Source organism: Microtus oregoni, unplaced genomic scaffold (assembly GCF_018167655.1).
Source record: "Microtus oregoni isolate MIOR12 unplaced genomic scaffold, Mior012 000028F_ref0000031, whole genome shotgun sequence".
NCBI classification, from domain to species: domain Eukaryota; kingdom Metazoa; phylum Chordata; class Mammalia; order Rodentia; family Cricetidae; genus Microtus; species Microtus oregoni.
Window position 1 is genome coordinate 20,461,398 of NW_024543087.1, and position 17,100 is coordinate 20,478,497.

Below are 17,100 nucleotides of genomic sequence, written 5' to 3' on the forward strand. Positions count from 1 at the left end.
CCACTGTTTGCACCTGGTTCATCAACAGAGCCCATGCACACGCCTTCCTCCAGGACTCTTGTCTCAGATACTGAACAGCCAGGGGTCACATGTCACACGGCGTGAGGGCAACCTGAGAAGAGCTGTGCTGCTGTCCCCTCAGCAGGGTGAGCCCAGGTGTTAAAGACCAGAAACTTCCGAGTCCTCACATCCAGATTTGCTCTTAAGCCTATCGATAAAATTACCACTGTTCATACTTTTCAGATAGGACTCTTCACATTGACTCTTTGAGGTCAGAAGGAAAATTTAAAGCAATCAATATCGATAATGTCCCTGAAATGTAAAACCTCTATGACTGCGTGTACACATCTTTTTAAATGAGCCTGGGGGGTTGTCTAATGCATCTGTCATCCTCCTGCTTCGGCTGCTGTCTTCCCAAAGAGTGGGGCCCTGAACAGGCACGCTGGTCTTTGCGGCAGGTGCTGGGGAGCTGTCCACCAGATGAACAAAGCCCTTGCTTGATACACTGCAGCATTGCAGCAACCATGAGTGTCTGCCAAATGCATGCAGCCTCCCTGCCCCAAGCCCGGAGGTACACCTCTCAACCCTGCCCTGGCTTCCCCTCTACCTCCCCACACACTCCCTGCCATATTGCTCCTTTTCTCACACACACCTGGACTGTCCACACTTTGGTCCCTTCTTTGCACATGCAGGTCCCCAATCCTAGAACACACTGCCCATTCTGCATGTGGCTAACTCCTCCCTGTGATGCCAGTTCCCTTGCTATGAGGCCATCACTGGGACTAAATCAGCCTCTCTCACTTGGCCATTTTGTCTTCACTGGGTAGTCATCCATATTGAAACCACCTGATTGGTCTTCTTACCTATGTATCATCTAGCCTCTTCTGCAAGCACACGATAGAATGAATGCTTAGGAAAACAGTGGCGACTATTAACAGTTTCTAGCACACAGTAGGTACTCAACAAAAAGGTAGAGGTTGAAAAATCAGCTAAGTAAGTGAAGGCTAGCGCAGTTGTTGGAGGGCTTGTCTTACATGCACAAAGCCCTGGTTTCAGTCCCCAGCTCTACTTAAACCAGGCATGGTGACACAGACCTGTGATCGCAGAACTCGAAAGGATCAGAGATTGAAGGCCAGCGTCATTACACAGTGGGCTCAAGGCCAGCCTGGGATAGAGAAGTCTATTCTTTTAAATGATTGAATGCACTAAGTAGCTGGGGACAGTAACACCTCCTCTGCACCCCGCTGGGGCTTAGGCACTTGTCTCTCCCAACCCTGTTCTCTGACTGGAACTCTCTCCACAGCCGTCCTGTTGACAGTGTGCTGCATGAGGAGGAGGAAGAAGACGGCCAACCCCGAGAATAACCTGAGCTACTGGAACAATGCTATCACCATGGACTACTTCAACCGGCATGCAGTGGAGCTCCCAAGGGAGATCCAGTCCCTGGAGACCTCAGAGGTAACAGCCCCACACCTCCACGGTCACTCTCCACAGAGAGAGTACCTGCTCAGCCCTGAGTCCCAGTCCTCCGCAATGCTCTGTGGGCCAGGAGCTTCTCCTCCTGCCCCAGCCCAACCGAACTTGGGGACTGATTCTGAAGCAAGATCCAGGGGTAATTTCTGCACACCAAAGTCTGGGGAAACGGTTGTCAGTCTGGGAATAAGTGACCAATGTTTACTGAGGAAATGTTTTGTGGCAGCAGTCTCTGGGGACGGCGAAGATGAATGTATGCTCTCTGGGGACTTCCAATTCTGAGCTGTGGCTGGGAGATGAAGCTTGGTGTCATTCAAAATCAAACCAAATTAAGAATAGTAACAGATGAAACGCAGGGGAGAAAGCCTCCCAAGAGGCACAGGGAGGGTTTGGGTTTTGCTAGGTAAGGCCGGCAAAGGAAGACAGATGCCTTGGAGATGGTTCAGGAGAGAGATGGGGGGCAGCCGAGCTGAGTTGCTGTGACAGTGTATCTTGCACCTCCCTTCTTGGGCCTTACATGAGCTGCAGTAATGGAATACAGCCACATTGTTCCCTTGTTCAAAACCCAGCTGAGCTCCCCACTTAAGGATTAAGGGTTTTAGGTGACCTGAGGGAGACCAGCCCCTCCCAAGCCCTCACCACCCCAGCAGCCAACTTTCTAGCCTCACAGGATGCCTGCCCCTTTCTTCCTCATTTAGCAAGCTCCACCCATCCATGCTGGACATTTCCTTCCTCCGTGGCACCCCTCACAGGTCTGTGTGTGTGAACTGTCCCCTCTCCTACAGTCTTCTCTCCCCCCATGGACCACCCTTTTTTTTTTCTTGCATGGGAGCCATGCTAATCGTCTCTGCATTGTTCCAGTTTTAGTGTATGTGCTGACGAAGGGAGCACCCAGCTCGCCCTCTAACCCACTTTCCCAGCACCGCTGTGCGAGTCTCTGTAACCTGCCAGGCTGGATGTGGCCCTCTTGCCGGAGCATCAGCGCCCCCCCCCCCACTTTCCCATCCTGGTATTTACTCTGTGACTGCCAGTCTGATGTTAACTCAGTATCATGCGCCCCCTTCCTTGGGCCACCTGCTTGCAGTCCCTACCCCTGGCAGCTCCTTCTCAATTTGGGAATATTCTTGGCTATCACACCGCTCATTGCTGAGTTCCAAGGCTCAGCTACCATGGCTCCTCTTGTCTTAGGTGTATGACGTAATTGCTATTGCTGGAGCACCAGTACCACATTTCTCGTCTGCAGCTCTAATGACTCCCCTGAACTCAGCCACATAGCAGCCTCACTGAGTCTCAAACTCATTGACCCACTCCTGGCCCCAGCCTCAAGCTCACCTGGTGTTCCTAGTGGCATACACGACACTGCTGGTTCCCCCAGCGCAATCTTGCATGCTCTCAGCATGTCTGTTGGCAGAGTCTGTCGGTTCTTCCTAAGCTGCTCTCATTCCTGCACACGGCCCTCTCCTCTCTCACACTCTGATGGCTGCAGGTGGCTAGGAGAGCAATCTTCCATCCCCTCACGCCTCTGGCAGTAGAGGAGGACAGACACCACATGGGAGCCAGATGACCTCTCAAAAGCATGACCCCATTAGCCATGGATCCCAGCTCCCGAGTGACTCCTCTCTGCACAGTATCAAGGAGCTAAGGTTGGGTGTAGTGATGCACACCTGTGGTCCCAGCACTGGGGTGGCAGAGGTAGGAAGAGCAGAAGTCCAAGCTACTTAGCTACTTAGGGAGTTCAAGGTCAGCATGGGCTGCAGGAGACACAACACACACATACAATGACAGGTTGGGAGAGAAAGAGAGTGGGAGGGGAGGAGGAGGAAGAGAGAGGGAGAGGTCTCTAGAGCCCATGTGAAAATCCCAGTGTGGTGATGTACAAGCTTGCCTACACTTGGCCAGTGGAGATAGGATTCCTGGGACTTCCTGGCCAGCCAGCCTAGTCTAATCATCAAGCTCCCAGTTCCCAGTGAAAGATCCTGTTTCGAGCTGACTCCTGTGAACCACCACCTGCAGCTGACTTCTTACACAACCCAGGTTGACTATACACATGTACATATGTGTACATGCGCATACACACACACACAAAAAAGCCCAGTTCCTCTTTCCAGTCCCTTCATGAGCTGGTCTCACAGCCCCCTACTAATCCCCAGTCTCTCCAACCCTCCTGGGGTCTTTGCTCTGCACAGAAAGCCCATGACCCACAAGAGCTCTGCTCTTAAGCTTACCTGGACCTCTGCCCCTAATGCCTATATCACTTCCTGCAGGTCTCTCTAAGGAGCCCTTCTGCCCTAAACCCATTTAGAGCCACGCCCTCATACTCTTCCCCATCCCTGCTTGCCTTCTCCTTATAGTCCTGCTCACCAGGAGCATTGCAGGCTAGGGCTCTGTGGACACGTTTATCTTCCTCTCCTTGTGAAATACAGGAGGGCCCTAGGGGAAGAACCTTGTTTGTTGAACTCCTTCCTCCCTCCGTTCCCAGCATCTAGACCTGTGCCTGGCCTAGCCCATGGTGGTCTGCAGCAAACATACAATAGATGAATGAACCATGCGTGAAAAAGACCACCATGACCCACCCTACTCGGTTCAGAGCCTACCACAGTAGTTACTCAATAAAAGATAATAATCAAAGAGCCGGTAGCAAGACAGGCTTCGTGAAGGGTCTTCATTTAGGTGAGAGGCCAGCGCGCATTTTTCTTACAGTAAGTGGAAAATTTGAGAAAGGTTTGAATCTGGGCTGTGAAGCTTAAATTTCTTATATTTTTCTCTGCAAATGAGGAAGTGACCACTGAAGAGCAGAACCCATGAACATACTGTAGAAAAGTCCCACTTGTAGGACTGAGGGGAATGGGAGCTGGGGCTCCTGATCTAAAGTCAGCACCAGGCCAGGGGACTCCCAGCAGAAGGGCCGCCTGGCCAGTCTCACAAACAGAAGGCACCACAAAAACCACACAAGAAGTATGCCAGGTTTGGCTTCAGAGTGTGCCCTTGCCCCCCACCCCCAGCCCCCCCCAGTCTACTTTGGTTCTGCTATGTTTCTGAAAGGACTATGAACTGTTCCAATGCACAAAACTTATGCTGTGTGCGGTCAAAATATAGGTCACTCGGAGCCAGGATAGAAGCTGCTGGGGCCATCCATGCCCTGTAGACCATAGGATGATTACTTTCTACATCCTCAGGCATGCACCTGCCATCCAGATGCATCCAGAAAGCACCTGTGCCTGACTCCCATCCTGCTTTGATGATAAAGTAGCTACACACTAGAATGGCAGATCACAGTGCCCAAGGGAGCTTGACTACTTTTCTGGTTTTTCATCCTTTTCCTCTCTCCCTTTCCTTCCTGCTCCCCTTCCCCCTTTACGTCTTGGTTACTTCCTAAATACCTTCCTTTTTTCATGTAGTACCCCCCATACATCCCCTATCCAGATTCACCACTGGTCCATACTTGCCCCATTAAAACTGTAAAGCGATACAAGCCAGATTTCAACCTCCCAAACCCCTCACAGCTCAGCCCAAGAGCACAGAAAAGGACTTCTCTCCTCTGGTGAGAAGAGCCAGGCTTCTATGCACCCTTCTGGTGGGACATGGCCAGTCAGCTCTTGAGGGGCATGCCTGTCTCCTGAAAAGACATTTTCTCAACAACCCAGTTTCCTCTTCTCCCGACCACCCACTAAAGCAGCCAGTGCTCCTCCTCAGGAACTGTCTTTTGTCTGTTGTGTTTAAATAAACTGTGGCTTCATAACCAAAGCTGTTCCTGAGAAGTCTAGCCCGGGTCAGCATACACAGGCTTGTTGCTGCACTGTGAGTTCACTTGCCTTGAAATGGCCTGGACATTCCTGGACATTCTAAGACTTTGGTGGTTTGACATTTACTCAGGTGCTTGCTGGTCTGTCTTTTCCCTAAGTTAATATCTGAGGATCCAGGAAGTGCCATTAGTAGCCCACAAGTGTTTGTAGTCCCTGGTAGCTGAGATGGAAACCCTGTCGAAGCCTCGTAAACTCGAGTCCCTTCTGAGCGGCATGAGGGCCTATTTAAAAGCTTTTCCACCCTGGGGCTTAGCAGACAGGTTGAGAGTAGGGAGTGAGGGGTATTGTTCTTTGTTTTCATTTACCACATAGGGCACTGCTACACAGAGATGGGGTCTGTCCACGTCTGAGGGGGCCGGGCTTAAGTGGAGGGCTGAACTGGGCTCTGAAGACTGGTGGACCTGTAAGTGAAGTGTAGCATGGGTGGTACCCATAGTTGTATTTGGGGGGGGGGGGAGTTGTGAATTTTCATGAGGAATAGGCAGGAAGTAAAGTCTGGAGTCCAAGGACATCAACCCGGTTGTTGCTCACTAAGACAGTAAGGAGTGTGTGAGTGTGTGTGTGTGTGTGTGTGTGTGTGTGTGTGTGTGTGTGATGCACATGCATGTGTACCTGTGCATATGTGTGTTTATTTTCTTATTGTGTGCTTACTTGCCTGATTTGTTGAGCTCAGGCTGGCCTTGAACTTACAATCCTCTGGAGTGCTGGGGTTATGTGTGCTACCACACCTGTCTATTCCTGTGCATTTCTCGGAGAGCAATCAGCCCTCATTCCATCCCCAGCTCACACCATCTTCCTTGCTCTCTCCCCAGGACCAGCTCTCCGAGCCCCGCTCCCCAGCCAATGGAGACTATCGAGACACTGGGATGGTCCTTGTGAACCCCTTCTGCCAGGAAACACTGTTTGTGGGAACGGATCAAGTTTCTGAGATCTAGATGCAGCAGCCTCTGTGTTGCCACTCCCTATTTTTTGTCTCTAAATTATAAATATACAAATATATATATTATAAATATAATCTTTGTGTAACCCTGACTTAATAAGAAACATTTTCAGCTTTTTTTCTTAAGAATTGTCAACATCTTTTTTACAAGTGTGGTTTAAAAAAAAAATTTACAGAATGACCCATGGCTTTATAAAATAAAGGTATTTCTAAGCAAAGCAGTTGCACTGATTGCTTCTCTTGGCTGTTCTGGGCACATAGGGGTCCCAGGAGCCCTGGGCAGGTGAGGAAAGAGACCAATCCCCCCATGGAAGCTGAATGACTTGATGGCCAAGTAAGTGGTCCCATGTGTGTCCCTGAAGCTTTGGTTCCCTTGACTCAATATGTCTGCATTTCCTGTCTCCATGTGTGTATACTAGTGGCGGGAACTGGGGAGCCAAAGCAGAAGACACAGGCAAGCGTACAAAACAGAAGGGAACTAGCCACCCTGAAGTCTCACGGTGCCATCTCTGAATGTCAAGTTATAATGGATCTATGGGAGACATCAAGGCATCATGGAGTTCCAAGGCCCCTTATATCACCCCACAGGGTGCTCCCACCCTGCTAGAACAAACGGGACTGCGTTTGTTTAGCAAGAAAGTGCTCCCTAGAAACCCTTCCCTGCATCCCTTTCCAATGCCTCCCCCTCGCCCTGGACCCTATGCCTCTCTTCCTGGGAGGATGGATGCAGAGACCAGCCTTGGGGCTGTGCCACACTTGATCTTCCCTGTTCAAGGGACAAGTATTTGTTGAGATTCTGTATTGCTCTCTCTGAAGGCAATGATGTTATGCCCCCTGAGAAACCAGTCTATAAAAAAGCCTGGTGTAGAACTATTTTTTTTTTAACCTTTTCCATTAAATCTTTAAAGAAAAAGATTGCCAAATGAATCGCTCGAGAGAAGTGCCATTCTGTCTACAGGCAGAAGCGCTGCAGACCTGCCCATGAACTTGCTATCAGCTTTCACTGTCCCCTGCCTCCCGGCTCTTGCGTCCCCTGGTCCAGGTCCAACTGCATTCCCAGCTCACACTGTGCCCAGTGTGGTCAATAGGGAGCAGACCCTCAGAGACCCGGAGGGGCCATGGGAGACAGCCGCTTTCTCTCTTCCCTTCCTAGCCCACCGTGGCTAGAAATCCAACTTCTTCAATGCCCCCTTAAAAGAAAAATAGTTTGATAGTATATTTTGAATATAGATGTTCTTATTGTCAGATTGGGACTTGAACTGACTGTTGATTTCGATGTCTGTGTTGTTGCTGTGGTCTTCTTTCCACGACTTCCTCTCCTCCTCCCTTCTCCTTTCAGACAGAGAGGCGGCCTTCAGAATTAACATGTGTCCTCAATGTTGTGTGGACCTACTGAACATGAGTCTGCTTGTCTCTTTTCAAAGACTTCATCCCACAAGCGCAGCAGGTTAAATGTCGTGCCGAGACTCACTCTCTCACGTGTTGCTGTCTGACCTTAACCTTATCATAATATTTCTGTTAGCTATTGCATTGACTATGCCAATGTGTGTGAGTATGTATAGAGAAAACTTGTTTGTAAAGTAAAATTTATATATAATATATGTCAAAGATACATATGTTATATATACATTTGTGGATGTATGACTTATTTTTCCGTATCCACAGAATTCAGCTACCATGTATATATAAATAAACTTATTTTATTACCCAGAGGAGCAAGTTGCTAATACATTTTGCATTCTTTTTATAATAACCTTTGAGTCTCCCCTTCAATGGTACCCATAACCATCCTATTTCCATGTGTAATTTTTTATCTATTATTATATTGAATTTCACAACTGTGATGAGTTTACAGGGCCACCAAAATGTTTGGTAAAACTTCTCTTTTAGAACAAGAGGGTAGTTTTTCTAAGGGAGAGTTCACTCTCTTCTGATCTTCCAAACATTGGGATCCATTGAGCTGCCTTCCTTTACCTGTCCCCATCTCCAGGGGACTGTGTAGATTTGAAATAAAAATGCCTTTGGGTCTAAGAGTGTCCAAAACCACTGATCACTTCCATTCCCAGGCAGTAACAGTACCTGGGCCACATAACACCTTTACAGGTAGCCTGAGCTTCCTTTAGCCTTAGACAATTTATCCAGAGCTGACTGAAATGCAGCTCCATGGGACCCAGCAGTACCGCCTGGATTAGGAGGCTGTTACCACGGCACCATGGGAGTGGCAGAGATGGTATTCATAGGAAGAGTGCCACACCCATATGAGCTAAGGCCTATAAGCTACTGCCCTTTGCTTGACTCAATTGGCTCCTTAATCGGTTTATCAAATAATCAACACTGATATTTAATGAAGTATCTCCTGGGAGGTGGTCCTCAGTTAAGTGCCTTACAATCATGAAGATCCAAGTTTGATCCCCAGAACCTACGTAAAATACCTGGGTGTGCTGACGTGTGCTTCTATTCCCAGCACTAGGGAGGCAGAGCCAAGCAGATCCCCGGGGCTCACTGACCAGCAAGTCTAGGCTAATTGGTGGGTTCCAGGCCAATAAGAGACCCTGTCTGAAAAAGTAAAGTGGATAGCCCCCAAGGACAGCCCTAAATTTGATCTCTGGCCTCCACATGTGCATACAAAACTAACAAAGGGCTTCCTACATCGTCTCAAGTGAATGAGGTGGAAGAGGGAAGGTTGAAAGCTTCATGGACAGAGAAGTCCACAGACTGCTCTAGCAGATGAGTAGGACCTGTGACCCTGGCAAGTAGTAGGTGCTAGAGACAACCTTATGTAAGTCTCCAGAGCAGAGCGGCTCTGCTGTCTTCTGGACATGGGCTCTCGGCCTTTTGCCACAGAGGGACGTAATAGTATCTTTGAGGTAATACTTCTGGAATCATACAGTATGCACCCAAACAGCAGTACTTGTCAACGCGAGAGTTTCCTACCTTCTAAAGTTGGATGGAAAAGTCAGTGAGATAGAGCGTGTGGAATTGTGCTCAGAATTGGAGTGTACTCTGTACCTATCAGAAGTTGACTCCTGGTCCCTTCTCTTGCCTGGGTTCCATCCTCACATTACAGAATCAAGAACTATGTCTATCTCTAGATCTGGGATTCCTAGTTTCAAAAAACCTCCGCACATGCCCAAGCTGGAGGGACCATGTTAGCTCCCCAAGAAGGAAAGTGTGACTTGGAGCCTGCCAAGGGCAAGGATTAAAACCTGGGGTGCCCAGCAAACCCTAACATGTAGCACCCATGGGTGCTTTCCAGAAATTGCTTTGTTGTCTTTGCTTCCTGGTCTTGTTAAAGGGGAGACAGAGGTGGGAAAGGGTCCAGAGCCTAACAAATGGCTGCCCAGCAGCTCCAGTGCTAAACTGGCTCCAGAGCGTCTGATGTGTCAGAGTTAGCAATCAGGCAGATGTACAGCAAGGTCTAGAGGAGGAGAAACATGGCTGAGGGCCAGCAGCTGACAAGCAGTGTGTCAGAGGGCAGACGTGAGGAGGAGGGAGAGAGAAGTTGGAGGGCTGGAAGAGCTGCCAGGCCTGAGGGAAGAAGATAGCGGCAGGCTTGTTTTGTGTCCCTTGGGTCTCTGGGCCGGCCTTCCTCCATGACTGGCTCACATCCATGTCTGTCCTCTGATCCTGTGTGGATGTACACACACACACCCCTACCTCAGCATAAGAAAGTATGCGGAAAGCCCCCGAGTCCCCGGCTTGTGTCGTGAGATCTGGAGGAGGCGATCGGTACACGTGCCATCTAAGGTCCTCAAGCCTGTTTTCCTCACCAGTGAAACAGAACTGCTTGTTGCCTCCCTGCCCCTCTCAATGGCAGCAAGACACACAAACCCAAGTGTATGCACCTAGTATGTGTGAGATCCTGGATTCTATCGCAGGAATTAGAGGAATATCAGAAGTTCAAGGTCATCCTGGCTACATATGGATTTTGAGGCCAACCTCTGAGACCCTGTCTAAAATAAAAGGCAAATCTAGATGATTCATTCCCACAGCCTGCTCTGCTCCAGCACCCTCCCCCGCCAACAGAAAAGTCTAGAGGTTGGGCACATGACCTAGTATCAGAGAATGCCTGGGTGCCTCACAGGCTGGTGGGGTGGTTCTCTTCCAGCTCAATGAATGACAGAAGCTCGTGGAAGGCAGTAGACAAAGAACAGGGGAGCTTCCAGAGAGGCCCATGACCAGGCCATGGGGATGCTGGGGCTAGCAACCAAAGCCACTGGACCCTGTAAACCTGCTGGGCACCACAGAGGCAGAGAGAATGATGAGCGAGAGGAGAAGGGCAGTGGACTTGCCCCCTGGAGCCAACTCCAGCATGCCCCTGCAGAGGCACAGAAGGTCCCTCAGGGGGACACGATCTCCATCCTCCCTTGAGAGCCCTCCAGCCTCTAGGACCAGTGCTGTGGGTAGCCTCATCCGTGCACCCGGAGTCTATGTAGGAGTAGCACCCAGTGGGTGTATAGGTGGCCTCAGTGCCCGAGTAACCCGCCGGGCCCTAGGCATCAGCAGTGTCTTCCTGCAGGGCCTACGGAGCTCAAGCCTTGCCACTGTGCCTGCTCCAGATGCAGAAAGGGATCACACTGCTGCTGAAAACCTGGGGGGCTGTCTAGTGGAATATATGACCAAGGTGCACGCTCTGGAGCAAGTCAGCCAGGAGCTGGAAACACAACTACGGGCTCACCTGGAGAGCAAGGCCAAGCGCTCTGGAGGCTGGGATGCCCTTCGAGCCTCCTGGGCCAGCAGCTACCAGCAGGTAAGTCCTCCAGCTGTGCCTCTAAAGGCTTGCTGGAACCCTGAGAGGGGATGCTGAAGGCTGCAGAAAAGATGGGGAGGAGTCTGAGGACAAGAAACCTGACCACTCTTGTACCCAGACTGACGCGGTCTAATGATAACCTTAGCTGCCATTCACTAAGGCTGACGAGGGGCCAGGACCCCCAGGCATAGCACATGCACCACCCCCAAGTCATTCCAACAGTGCTCTGTGACCAGACTAGCACTGTGTACACTTTTCAAATAAGAAAACCGTGTACATGGCCCAGGTTCACAAGCTAACAGAGCTGTAGTTTTCAACCCGTGGGTTGTAACCCCTTGGGGGCCGCATAGCAGACATCCTGCAGATCAGAGATTTACATTATGATTCATAACAGTAGCAAAGTTAGTTATGAAGTAGTAATGAAATAATTTTAAGGTTGGGGGGAGGTCACCACAGCATGAGGAGCTGTATTAAAGGGTTGCAGCCTTAGGAAGGTTGAGAACCACTGTAATAGAAAGATATAGCCGATATCTGAACCTGGCCTTTTCTCTCCTCAAAGTTGCAATTGTGCTGTTATCTGGGGCTGCCTCTGTCACTGTCAAGTGTTTTCAAGCCATCATAGAACCAAATACCATTGAGTGGATGTGCTATTAAAAGATGGCTGAATGAAGGTGTGCTTCTGTACCCATGTATAACAGGCAATAGGGATCAATGGGAATATGGTATACTGATTAATTTTCAATTTCCTATTACCTATTAGGGGTGTACTTGTGTGTACATGTGTAAAAATAGATGAAGTTGGTGTTGATATTATCTTATTTAACTCGATATAGCAGAAATTATTTCAGCACGAAATCAATATACAAATACCAGCACAACAGTTTAGATTTAAACAGAACTTTCTGGATGGCAGAAATGTCTTAGTCTTGGCCATATGTTGTGTGATTTCTCCTGGGCAGATATGAACAAGGAGACTACTCAAATCTAGCTTGGTGACCAGTGAGATCATTGGGGTTACTTACAGAAGTATAATTGATTCAAAGGAAGCTGCATCCCTGAAAAGTACATGGGTGATGCTCATTAAAGCTGCACCCCTGGAGCGCCCTGCCCAACTTTCAGGCAACTTTCAGGCAGCTCTGTGAAAGTCTATCTTCTCCAACAAGGGTTTATCGCATGCATATATAACTGGGGGGGGGGGGCACTCATAACTTGCTGAACTCAGTAAGTTTTCTTAAGCTTCCTGATCTTAGGAACCACCCACCTCCCTCCCAAAGGGAGGGATTTCAACTCAGGAAAAGAGCTGCGCAACACCCTCTGTTCCATCCGAGCCCTTGGGATGTGGTTATGAGATGAAGGACTTGACGTTTTTGCTTTACTTGGATTCTATTCCTTCTGATTACTACGTAGAGCAGATAGTCATCTTGACGGGCAGGGATGCAGAGGCCTCCCGTCCTCCTCACTTGGTCAGGGCTGCGTCCTATTCTCTGGGATAATTTCTGTAGAGATCCAAGCTCATCCATCAGTTCTGCCCTCAAGCTGTGATCTCAAGGCTGGAATCGTACCAACATAGCCCATCTCAGCTGGTCTCTCTGTGGGTAGCTGACTTCTCTCTCTCCCCTTCCTCCTCACATGCTGGCCTTGGGATCCCTGCACACTAAATCAGTCTCTAATCTAGCCAGAAGCAGCTCAATCCCATTTGTTCCCTAGAGTCAGGCATGCAGCCTGAAAGTCACAAACTATCTGTGTGTGGTTGGACAGTGTCAAGCAGGGGTGGACATGGAGTTCCCATTTCATCCCATGATGCTTCTCCTTCACGGTTCTCAGCACACATACACCCCAGAGAAGGAAGGTACAACACTATCCTCTGGCTGGTGTAGCTGTTCTGCCCACATTGTTGTGAGGGAGAGCCTCAAACTTCCAGGGCCTCACAGCCTGTCTAAGAGGTAGCCAATCCTCAGGGAGTCCCTGCAACCATCTAGATTTCAGATATTAACCCCTAGAATATCCCAGATATTCTAGGCCAGCAGCATCTTTTGGACAGTATGACACCTGGATGCCATGCACATGTGCCGGGAGGGAACCAGACATCCTGACGTGGTTAGAAAGTTCAACCACAGAGCCTAGTGAGAAGCTGCATATTGCAACTGGCTACGAAAACTTTTACAGTGCCTAAGCCTCAATTTCTCATCCACAAACTGTGGATTTAATAATGTTTCCACAATCCAGCAACTCTGTAACCCATAGACTAGACAGCTATAAAACACCTCAATAGAACAGTCATGAAGAATGGACACCAAGACTTCAGCTTCTGCTCCTAGTGGTCAAAGTCCAAATTGGCAGCCATTTTCCTCTAAAGCATCCATGAATGCCTTAGATAGGAACAGACACATCCCCCTCCTCCCCATTCTCTTCCTCGATTTTAAGATTCACGTTCCTGATTACTCAGCCTTAGAACCACTCAGGCCCCTTCTGGAGTCAGACGCACTACCGTTGCGCCACGAGGTCCTAGGCCCCTTCTACTCAGCACTGAAAGCAAGTGGGAAAAGTCCCAGGGGGTGACCTCTGAGACCAAAGGACCAGAAAACCCAACTCCTGGTCCAGGGGGAGGAGGCTCTGCTTCCTTGCTCTGAGCTCCTGACTTTTCCTATCAAGCAGGTTCCAATCCAGAACCAGCTCTGGCAGCAACAGATTCTTTTCTCCTCAATAGCCAAATACAAGCTTGCGCCGAGAGACCTCCCTGTGCCGAGCTGCAGATAAAACAGCCAAGATGAACATTGGTGTAATGAATGTCAGTGCACGCGGGAGCTCAGCCAGGGTGAGGGAGAAACTCCCTGGGGAAGAGCAGGGGATGTGGAGTTCTAGAACTGGATATGGAGGAGAGGTACTGGGCTCTCCACAGGGAGAAGGCAAACTGAAATCAAAATTATTGAAAGGACTAAGAACTGGGGTTCTAAATAGGCTATTTTCTCTCCCTTGGGGAGACAGCCTATATGCTGAACATTTGTCTGTTTGGAGAAACTGCTAGAAGGCTGAGGGTGCCGTTCAGTGCCCCATTCTCTCACCATGGAGGCTGTGGGCCTGGCGTTGCAACCACACTGACAGCTGACCTCACCCACTAGGTGAAAAAGGCAGTGGGATCAGCATTGAGTCCTACACCCTGTTGTCTCTGAAAGGAGGCCAGAGGGGCAGAGCAGAACTCTGGGCTGTTTTAATGTCTACAAAACCCTACATGTATTTCCCGAGGAAAATATTCAATTGCTCTTCCTTTTCTCGTTTAATGTGCACACATGTATGCGTGTGCATGTGTGCGCTGTGTGTTTGTTGATACAGGGTCCTGGCTAGAAAGGCAACTACTATGTAAGCCCAGGCTAGACTCAAACTTGCAACAATTCTCCTGTCTCAGCCTCCCAGGTGCTAGGATTATAGACTTGTACCTCCACATCTTGGTCAATCAATTTATATTTCTGATAAAATATAGTTTGGCAGGCTAGACTGTGGAGCAGTGACTGCCAGCTAAGCTTTGTAGGACACTACAATGTGGTTAAAAACATGACATAGAGGAGAAGATATTTTGGGAAATTCTTAGGGACAGGGATGGCTAAGATTGGCAGAACATTTTCAGTAAGTCAGGGAAGGAAAGGGAACATGAGGCCGCTACTTAGAGGTAGTCCTAAGTTGTTTCCTAAGAAGGGAAACCTCTGATTTCCTAAGAGGTCTGGCTATATAGAGTGTATCTGAGAAGGCTGAAAAAGCACAGAGAGGCAAACCTGTGGCTCATACACCCCACTCAGTCACTCTTAAATCTTAGAATACCTTGAAATGTGGGGCTCTTGTTGAAGAATGGGGGACACGTTGGTCCATGTAATGAAAAACATAAGTGGTACAAAGTCTGGGAACTTTGAAACCAAATGGTCCCAAGGTTAAGCTCAGACCCTGTCACTTGCCACCTACATGACCTTAAGTCAGTCGGCTTCTGCAAAGATGTCTGCATATCTAGGTTTCTCGTGGTGATGAGGGTTTCTGGAGATGTCTTTGACATGATAAAGTATCTCTAAAGAGGATGCATTAGAGGCCCACTTGGGAAATTAGAATTAAGGAAAGAATATATACTCCGTCTGCTAATGTGGAACTGGTTAGAGATGGTGGCCTATGCAATCAGAATAGAAAAGAGTAAGAATTAGAAAGGAAGAGAAAAATGCTGGTTCTTTCTAAAAAAACCTAGAGAGCTCAATGTAAAAATTGTACAACAAACAATAAACTTTAATTAAGTCACAGGTTATAGAATTCCAAAAAATGTTGTTCATATATATAAATAAATATATGTATATATAAAATAACTGAATTGATAAATTCATTTATCGTATTCTAATATAAAATGCCTCTGAAGAAACTTAAAGATCCAAATTCTATGGATATAACCCTTTCAAAAACCCAAAGTCTTGAACAAAAGAAAAGAAACATCATATACCTAAATTGAAAGATTTGGTAACTTAAAGACAGCAGCTTCCCTGAGTTATTTTAGAAATTTAATGCAAATTTATAAAGTTAATGCAAAATAGATTAAAAATTAGAATTGATAAATTTAATGCAAATTCTATTTTTTATTCCAGTTTCTTTCACCTTTAGATAGGTAAGTTGACCATAAATGTTATTTGTAGGAACAAAAAGATTAAAATATCCAGAAAAGAAAAAAAATAGAGCAAGAGGGAAATAAAGAGGGTGGCAGATTATTTAAACATATTATAAAGATTCTATAACTTGCAGGGCATGGTGGCCCAAGCCTGTAATCTGAGTACTCCGGGGCAGAGGCAGGAGGATTGTGACTTTGAAGCCAGCCTCAAAGCACCAAGGGACTAGATAGGTAGTGAGAGGCAGATCACTTGCCTGGCGTGCACAGGCCTGGATTCCCTCCCCACCACCACAATAAACAAGCCTAGGAGGGCAGGGATACCAAGCCTTGATCTGCTTTCGCCATCTACCAGTTAACTCTAGGCTCAAGCAGACAGGTTTCAGCAGGGCAGCCTTCAAGTTTCTCCAAGGAATGTGAATGTGGACAACTAATCTAGCCCCCATGTTGCAGCTGCTATCTATAAAGGAGCCAATGGGAAGCTGACAATGTGTTGCCCAGCTCTGTGACCTCCCAAACCAAGAGCAAATAAAATCAGGTGCCTTAGAGGGACTTTTCTGCAACCCAGTTCCCCTCGTCTTTGCTTGTTATTGGCATGGACATCTTGAACTCCACGAGCTTTAGCCTTGTTTACATAGGAACTTTACATCTGTGAACATTCTGTGGCCTAATCTAACATTTTACAACGAACCCTATGAGAAGTTTGCTTTTAACGGACAATGGGTGAAGAGCCCAGATTTTACTTGCCTTTTGCCCCTGGGTTATGGGTTATGGAGGTCCCCTACCTGTCTCAGCAATGGGCTTTCTTTCAGCTGCATATGCTTCACTATTGTGAGAACATTAACCTTAGGACTGAGAAAGACGGCTCAGTGGAAGAGCACCTGCCTAGCGTGTGCAAGGTCCTGATCTTAATCCCCAACACCAGGAAAAAGAAAAAAATGTTTCATCTTATAAAATACAATGGCTTCCTAGGAATCTAGATCCTTTCAAGTCAAAGCAGGGAAGTTCTCTAAGCCTCACAGAATAAGGATCTATCCATGGCTCTGTCCTCAGAGAAGAATAGCCCCATCCCAACAGGCTTCTCCAGACACAGACATCCATATTTAAGAGCAGTAGGAGGGGCCTGCTAACGGACCGCACTCTCCAGAAAAAAAAAACAAATTAAAACTTAATCCAGGCAGCTGGCACAAGAGCTGAGGAGAAATGGGTGGTTGGGGAGAGAGAGTGGCTGAGGCAGGCAGAAAGTGGCACGGGGTCCCCAGCGGCCCCCTGGGGCCTGAGGTTGAGCCACTGAAGCTGAGGACTTCATTTAGGCAAATAAGACCTCGTTCATCCTTGTCTGCCAGGGGAGCTACTCAGAAAGACTCATTTGTTTGCTTTAAACGAGCGAGCCTGGCGACCACAGATGCATTATTCAGCAGAAACGAGGAGTCGCTTCAGCCGTCAGCGGGAGGTAATGAAGAGCTGCCAAGGACCCCCCCCCCCCTTCATACTGGCTGGCTGTTGG

General features: G+C 48.2%; 2 protein-coding genes across 5 annotated transcripts in view; both read left to right on the plus strand.

Moving 5' to 3' along the window:
• Positions 1-7,916, plus strand: part of Tmem108 (transmembrane protein 108) — a 290,333-nt gene extending 282,417 nt beyond the window's left edge. For all 4 annotated transcript variants that reach the window (XM_041676741.1, XM_041676742.1, XM_041676743.1 and 1 more), the window contains 2 exons: positions 1,304-1,458; positions 6,089-7,916. In XM_041676741.1, the coding sequence (XP_041532675.1) occupies positions 1,304-1,458; positions 6,089-6,211 (278 nt within the window). In that variant the 3' untranslated portion in view covers positions 6,212-7,916. The remainder of the gene's footprint in view (positions 1-1,303; positions 1,459-6,088) is intronic.
• Positions 7,917-10,477: 2,561 nt separating this feature from the next.
• Positions 10,478-17,100, plus strand: part of Bfsp2 (beaded filament structural protein 2) — a 58,971-nt gene continuing 52,348 nt past the window's right edge. The window contains exon 1 of the mRNA XM_041677608.1: positions 10,478-10,966. Coding sequence (XP_041533542.1) covers positions 10,478-10,966 — 489 coding nt within the window. The remainder of the gene's footprint in view (positions 10,967-17,100) is intronic.